The sequence below is a fragment of the Halyomorpha halys genome, unplaced genomic scaffold (assembly GCF_000696795.3).
Source record: "Halyomorpha halys isolate HHAL.00 unplaced genomic scaffold, Hhal_1.1 Scaffold414.1, whole genome shotgun sequence".
In the NCBI taxonomy this organism is placed as follows: Eukaryota; Metazoa; Arthropoda; class Insecta; order Hemiptera; family Pentatomidae; genus Halyomorpha; species Halyomorpha halys.
This window is the reverse complement of record NW_027106621.1, coordinates 188022-195770: the sequence shown is the minus strand read 5'-3', so window position 1 is coordinate 195770 and position 7749 is coordinate 188022. Positions and strand designations below refer to the sequence as shown.

At 27.4% G+C, this 7749-nt stretch overlaps 2 protein-coding genes across 5 annotated transcripts in view; one reads left to right on the top strand and one right to left on the bottom strand.

Annotated features, from left to right (window-relative positions):
- Positions 1-3242, bottom strand: part of LOC106682446 (mitochondrial inner membrane protease ATP23 homolog) — a 26643-nt gene extending 23401 nt beyond the window's left edge. The window contains exons 1-2 of the mRNA XM_067044997.1: positions 2942-3242; positions 1586-1680 (exon numbers count right to left, since the gene is read on the bottom strand). Coding sequence (XP_066901098.1) covers positions 1586-1680; positions 2942-3134 — 288 coding nt within the window. The 5' untranslated portion in view covers positions 3135-3242. The remainder of the gene's footprint in view (positions 1-1585; positions 1681-2941) is intronic.
- Positions 3243-3468: 226 nt separating this feature from the next.
- Positions 3469-7749, top strand: part of LOC106682447 (RE1-silencing transcription factor B) — an 18107-nt gene continuing 13826 nt past the window's right edge. For 2 of the 4 annotated variants that reach the window (XM_014423304.2, XM_014423302.2), the window contains exon 1: positions 3469-3872. In XM_014423304.2, the coding sequence (XP_014278790.1) occupies positions 3863-3872 (10 nt within the window). In that variant the 5' untranslated portion in view covers positions 3469-3862. Of the gene's footprint in view, positions 3873-3948; positions 4009-6919; positions 6987-7749 lie in introns of those variants that run through there. The other 2 variants (XM_014423303.2, XM_067044999.1) reach the window with 2 other exon arrangements.

Sequence of the window (7749 nt, the reverse complement as noted above, 5' to 3'; positions counted from 1 at the left end):
TTTTTTTTTTTCTTTTTTCATCTCTTTATTTGTACTTTCTTTAACATTTCTTCTCTTATCTATCTGTTACTATTACCCTTTTCATTTACTATTTACAACCTTTAATTTTTCTTATTATATCTTACTTTTTTACATTTTATACCCCTGTTATTTTACACTTATGTTTTTTCTTTTTTTCCTTTTTGTAACTATAGTGTTTTGATGTTGTTGCCTGACGAAGCCCTACAACGTGGGGCGAAATGTTGGCTCAATAAAATAGTATAATTTTCTACTATTTGAGTTGTTTTTTTTACCGCACCCGGACCATATTACATTCATAATTTTCTTTTCTCTTATATTTAAATAATTTACCTTTTTTTATCCTATTTTCCTACTATGTCAAAATATTTAGTAATGAGCTTGCAAACAAAACTGCCAGAGAGGCACTCACACTCCCTGGCCATGTCACCGCCGTTCTTACCCCATCAGAACTCAGTACACCCCTTAAATTACAAATATTAGAAAGATGGCAGGCCAAGTGGGATCAAAGTTCTCCGAGTAAATTAAAAGATCAGTAAAACCATGGTCGACATCTTACTGCAATAGCCGTAGGGAGGAAGTTGCTCTAACCCGCTTGAGAATAGGTCATACTCTCCTCGTGCACTCTCACCTGATCAAAAAACTGCCATCTCCAACGTGCAAATATTGTTAGTCTATTCTCATGATTAAACATATTTTTTAAGAATGTACTCACTATTTGCCAACGATAAACAGGATAGGATTGACCCCAAATTTATCAGAAGCTCTCACAAATGAGGAAGTTAAAGTTACAATAGTGTTTAAATTTTTAAAAGCACATAGCCTTCTTTCTAAATTATAACTCCTCTTCGACTTTTTTTTTTTAATATATTATTTTTATTATTAATTTTTACATTTGTATGAATCACATTCCTCTTTTATATTTGTTTGAATCATGTATGTGTGAGGGGGGCATGTGTTGTGTTTGTAGTCGTTAACTATTTCTTTTTTTTTTCTTTTAACCACACACCTTACCATCTACTAAATAATTTTAAAAAATATTGATTCAGACCGGGCAGCAAAACTAAATGACATTTTTAACAACCTAAAATATGGGTGTGCAATAACAATTTCATGGTCTACTTCTGTTTAAATCAGGATTTTTTTTTTTTCAATAACAGACTGTTATTGATGTCCAGTCTTTAAAAGTAAAACTGAATTAAGAAGTCAATAAAGTCAAATATTAAATAATCATAGTGAACAAATTACATACATTAGCTAAAATTTCATATAATAATTTGAATACAGAATTCAGAATAGAGTTATTATGATGGAGAAATTTTAGAAAATATTACATCATGTAGAACAATACAATGTTTTGGCACATGATGAGATATCAATTACAAATATCCTTGACTTGGAAGATTATAAATATTTTTAAGTGTTCCATAATACTCTTTTTTTTTTTTTGCATCATACTTATTCTCAAATAAATAATGGAAATTTCAAAAACGAACTATCAAATGCAAAACTTCTGTAAAATCATATATAATTTTATCAACTAAATACTAGATACAACATAATTCTAATCTATCAGATCTAAATATAGTAATATTAAATAAGAATAGGCTACAAACCATCCAGAGGCTTTCAAAGCGCCTGTCATAAGTTTAACTAGGCTACCTGAAAAAAAAAAATAATACAATATTTAATATGCTTCATCTTAAATGATCATTGTGAGGAATATAATTAATTTAAAAAATAATTATTAAAATCAAACTTTTTTTTTTTTTTAAGTAAAAATCTAACTTATTTTTTAAAAAGCACATACAACTGAATAACAAATGGAAAAATGAGGCATATAACATCTAATTGGCAAAAACAAATTCTAACAACAAAATTTACATTGGAATCACACATTCCTCAACAGTAATTTAGTCATTTAATCTTATTTTTCTCCTGTTTTGACTGTACCACCATTTAACCCATTAAAAAATTTGACAAAAGCAGTTGTTACCTATTTTTTAAACAAATTTGAGTTACATTGCTTTTTCACTGTGTTCGATTGTAATATCAAATAAACCTATGCTTTTAAGGAGGATTACGAGGATTGGCAAATTATTCAGAACAACCTAAATTTTCACTGAAATTGCAAAACACGATAAAAATTATTTAACGAATCATTAGAGCCACCACAGAAGGCATGATATAAAATTAAAAAATGGTTATAATTGCAATGAAAGTTGGTCTACAAAATTTTTTAAATCTTAGATTTTTCAATGCTTTATCTACCTACTGAGTGTACAACTCAAATGTAACAGCAAAGTGTAAGATGATAAGGGTCCAATTAGGTAATTTTAGTTCAATATAGTCAATAAGGAATGAAGCGATAGAAGATTTTGTTGTATTCACTTCCAGTGGGACAATACTGCCCAGAGGACACTTCAAATTGTCTGTGGGGTAAAGTAACTGCAGGAAATGTGATTGCTTCCTCATACCACAGGAGTGCATGGGAAACCTAGCCAACTTCTTACACAAAAATACGAAAACTCATATTTTCTATTCAAGAGATTTCAAGGCTATTTATTTTATTTTTTCATAATTGGTAACGAAAGGGTTAGTATTGCTTTTTTCCTTTAATAGTGATACATGCGACAAAAGAATTTTTTTTTTTATATTTGACATTCTGTAGGATTGTACCATAGATGGGTTATTTTGACAGTCCAACTAGCTGAATGACAGTCTGTCCAATGACCCTCAGTCTACAGCACTAGCCTCGGAGTACATCTAATTCAAAACTAAAACTAAATTTGACCAAATATCTAGCATGATTATATCTGAATAAAGAGTGTTTAAGAACTTAAGTTTTAAGTTGATTCCTGCAGTATGCCACATACATAAACAACAGTAAGGAATGATCATCAATGATTGGATAAATACTGACTTGTCATGAAACATTTATACACAGTTCTTTCACATTTCATCCTTTGAATTTCTTCTTTCCCTTCTTTTCCAGTGAGTATTCCTGTTACAGTGCGAGACAATTCGCCTTTTCGTTCAGGGAATAAGTTATAACCATAGTTCGCACTCTCATCACTGGCGTTGGGTTGAGATTCTTCGTTTTTCGCTTCGTTCATTATTAAAATGAGTGATTAAACTGACATAGAATTCTTAATCACGACTTGAAGTTAAAGGCCGGCAAAAAAATGTGATAATAGGCGGGAGGTAACGCACTATCTAATCTATCACGCCGAAATCTTGAGCAAATTTAGTATCGATTAGTTATAATATATATTTTATGTCAATTCCAACGTTTAAAATTATTCTTTGAACTTCATAAACTTTAAATATGATTCGTTTTTATTAATCTTTATACTTTATTTAACTAAGCCATAAATAAAATATGTAGCTTTCATATTTCCTCTATTCACTACTTAATATCGATTATTAAAATGTATTCTATCTGTGATACTTGACGCCCTGTATTAAACAGAAACTTAACTTAGTTCATCATAACTTTTAAGCTTTTCTCCTTTTTTAAGACTAAAGTACTCCTTTTGGAATAATCAATTTGGAGATTGGTTTTATGTCGCTTAAAAGTGTTACGTTTTCTTGAATTTTCCAATTATTACATTATGATTTCGTCTTCGACAGATTGAATGAAACCAACTGATTTTGTTTTGAAATGTACAAGATAAGCTCATTGATTGAAATGACTTCAATATCAAAATTCATTTATTGCAAAAGTTAATAGCCGAATTATAAGACATTCTATTTTTGGTTCAATGATGGAAATGTAGTGAACATCTTGTATGTATTTATTTACATACAAATCTATATTCTTTATAGGACCTCATATATAAAGATGCTTACTAGTAAGTCTCAATGTAATATTTGATTTGTTTTGATATCTATAGTTATTATGAAACTTAATGGTTATTTTGTCTTTAGTTTTAAGGTTGACAGATAAAATAGACTGATTTGATATCTTTTAAGAGTGGATGTGTTGAGGTATGTTATTCAATTCGATATATATATTTTTATTATTATTTCTTAATACATTGAGATAAATTATTAAAGTTTAACATTATAATATTTTCATATTATTATTCCTATACATTAAAATTACATCCTAAACTGTACGTGCAAGATTATCTTTCATTTTAGTAACTTTATCAAATTTATATAGATTTTAAAAAGTATTTGATTGTTTATTATTATTAAAGTTCTGAATCAACTTTATGAGCTTGTAAAGCATTAGGCAAGTCATTTTGTTTTTTTCATTTTGTTCTCTTTAAATATTCTTTTATTACTTAATGTTATATATTGTTTTATTTATATTTAATTGGTTGGGTACTGTTATGTAATTATTGTTGTATATTGTTCAAATTTTTTATTTATCTGATCAATAGGGAATTTTGGGATTAGTTAAATTTGGGTTATGAAACAACGAACAGTAAATCTGTAGTGATTTGGTTTGTAGAATATAAATAAAATTTCAATCAACTTAAACTTGCAAATAATTTTATCTTTCATTCTACTAGCTTGATTAAAAAATTGGTTTCGCTTTAGAAATTTGTATATATCATATTGATATTAAAAAAAATCAAACAAATGTTTTCTCTCAAAATTGAAAAAGAATAATATATGTATATATAGTTGACCGTAAAAATTTAAATAAAATATATTAATGTCCAAAATAGTTATAAACTATTTGTTCTTTTTTTGACCGCAATCCTGACCATCTTCTTATATTTTAAAAGATTAATAATTCAATTTTAATTAGAATAAGTTAAAAGTTATTTTTCGTCCATACTTATTATTTACATTCCTTTTATTTCTCTTCATCTTTACCATTTTTCAAAAATCTTATAAAATAAAAGTATGAGCCGTTAATTTTAGTTGGCTATGATGCCGACTGAAAGTGTAATTGAAAAAATGTATTGATCATTATAATTGTTTATATTGAATTGGTTCGGGATGATTTTATTGTAGTGAACTGTTCTGCTTCACTGTCTGAACCAAAGATTTGTATCTTCTTTTATTTTTTTTTCTTATTTATTCATGAGCCTCATTTTCAAAAATTAGTCTCGGTACGGAAAGAGATCACTACAAATTCAGTAATGTCCATTAATAATCAAGTGGCCACACCAGGCACTTTAAAATATAGGAGGTCTCCTTAATGTAGAATTTATTTTCTAAACAACTTTGTGCCATCAACAAAAAATAAATAGCGCAATATTTAAAATTATTATTTTATGTTATATTAGAAAAATAGAGAACATTTCAAGAAAAAAAAAAAAGGTTAAATTGGAGTTCTGGACTTTAGATAAATTTAAAAAATAATATAATCACATATAATAATTATCATATATCAAATATAATCTAATAAAACCATGGAATATTTGCTTAATAATGGTCCATTTTTCATATTAAAACTTCTCTGTTGTTGAAGAATTAAAACCTATACAATCTATCACTTGATTATGGCCTATTTAAGACTCCAAAATACAGTACTATTTTATGCTGCATCTTTTCAGTTAAGGGTGTTACTAACCTTTTTAAATTTATAGCCATTCCATATTTTTTTTTTTTTTTTTAATATAATATAAAAGATTTGAATGCATGAATATAATATCTAATACATAAAAACCAATCTTTGTTTGTTGGTACTTTGTGTGCTGCCATACCGTTCATCTGATTATGATGTTCAGGATTTTCCTGGGAAGGTTTTAGACTGCCCCGATTTCTCCAGAAAAAAAAAAAAAAAAAGAAAAGAAATGATAAACACAATAAAGCGTTTTTGGTACATAGCTCTGAAATTATACATTTTCTTCATGGTTATTATTTGCCAATCGATTTGTTTCTTAATGAACAATAAGAAAAAATATTTCTAATTCTATCTATAAAAACATAATGAGGCTTGAAGTGAAGTAGTTTATTTTCTACCGGCGACCATTGCTCTTATAATTGTTTATAACTCCTTTACATTTTATCCAATTTCTACGTTAATACAACCGTTGAAAAGCTGCATGTCTGCTCTTTTAACCTACATTAACAAACTTTAATTTTAATGTCCTTATAAGAGTGAAATACTGGTTTCAAATTAAGAAAAATATTTAATTTTATATCTCTGGTTCTAATTTCTTTAATTAGATCCGGTTTGTGCTGGTTGGTACAGTTTATAGATCCTTAAAGCTCTGTAATGTTTCAAGTAGATTGGTTGATTCGTGTTAAAGTTATTCATATTTTTTTTACCATATATTTGTATTATGTCATGTTATTTACCACTATGAAAGATATAGATATATTAAGCAATTAATTGAATCATTAATCTAATGTGTAAATAACTAAACATATATCGTACATTCAGTTATATTCAATTAATCTATCTACATCCCTAAATCTAACAATTTGCAAAGCAATGCCAAGTCTGCTAGTTTAATTACAATTCATTTTTCTTTGCTAGTTATTACATATTAATTGTTTTATTATTTGATAAAAAATAAACTGAAAGAAAAAACATTTTTGAAATACAATAAAACACGGTTTCCTTATTGAAGATTTTTACAATATATGCTTCGTTTTCTTATCTACATGTCTAAGGGTTGTTGTTTTTTGTATAATTACATATTTCGGTTATTAACGGGTTTAAAGAGTTGGGGCATGATCAAAAGACATTATGAGTCAGTTTAAATTGTTTATATTCATTTGCGGTTTCTATATTTAGTTCTGAATCCATCTCAATTATTCTTGCTTAATATGAATAGTTGTTAACAATCCTGAAAAATTTATTTCGGAATGCTTTTATTTTTTTTTTTCAAGTTGGTTAAATTAGTGAAGCTCCATATGGTATAGACATATGTTATGATAGTACTGATTTATAGGCTATCCATCTATTAATGGAAGATGAATTTATATTTAAACTTGTATAATATAATAACTTTGTATATTATTTTCTATGCATTTTTTGAGTCAAAATTAAAATGGTAATTAAATTATAGTTTATTATCTAAAGTACACTCCTAAGAATTTTACAAATTTGGCATAACAGATTAGGAATATCAATTAAAACTTTGTTCGAGGCAAGTATAGGTTGTCGATTTGTGAAAATTATGGCTTATTTTTTTTCAATGTTTAGATGTAACTACCATTTTTCAAGGTACTTAAATATTATTTTGAATGCGTCTTTTAGTCTATTAGTCATTGTGTCGATTGAATATGAAGAGTGTAATTAGTAGAAGAGCCCAAAAGGAGAAAATAGGCAGTTATCTCATCCCAATTTTTGATTATTTTAATGAAAACTATGTATAATTACTAGTCAAAATTAATGAGTCTGCCAAGTATAAGTAGGGAGAATAAAAAATGGCGGCTGTTTAAAAACCTTAAAAAACATTAATTTTTCATTCAGAGCTCTATCTTAAAAACTACCAACAATAGAAAATCTAAGATAACATCACTTAAAGTAGAGTAAATTTGCTAAACTGTAAGCCCTCATAGAGCTATTTACGTTCAATAGTTCTCGAGATATAGCTTTTTGAAAAGCAAAATTATTTAAAAATCTTCTGAAAGATTAGTAGTTTTAAATCTTTAAACATACAGAAATTTTTTTTTATTATTCTGCATCTTCCTTCTTGGTGCATGTGTCTATTTTCTTTTGCTTAGTTTGCATAATTATTACTAAAAATACAACCACTATGTTTGTGGGCATAAAAATCATATCTTTTCGCACATTTCAGGCAAGGGGAGGAT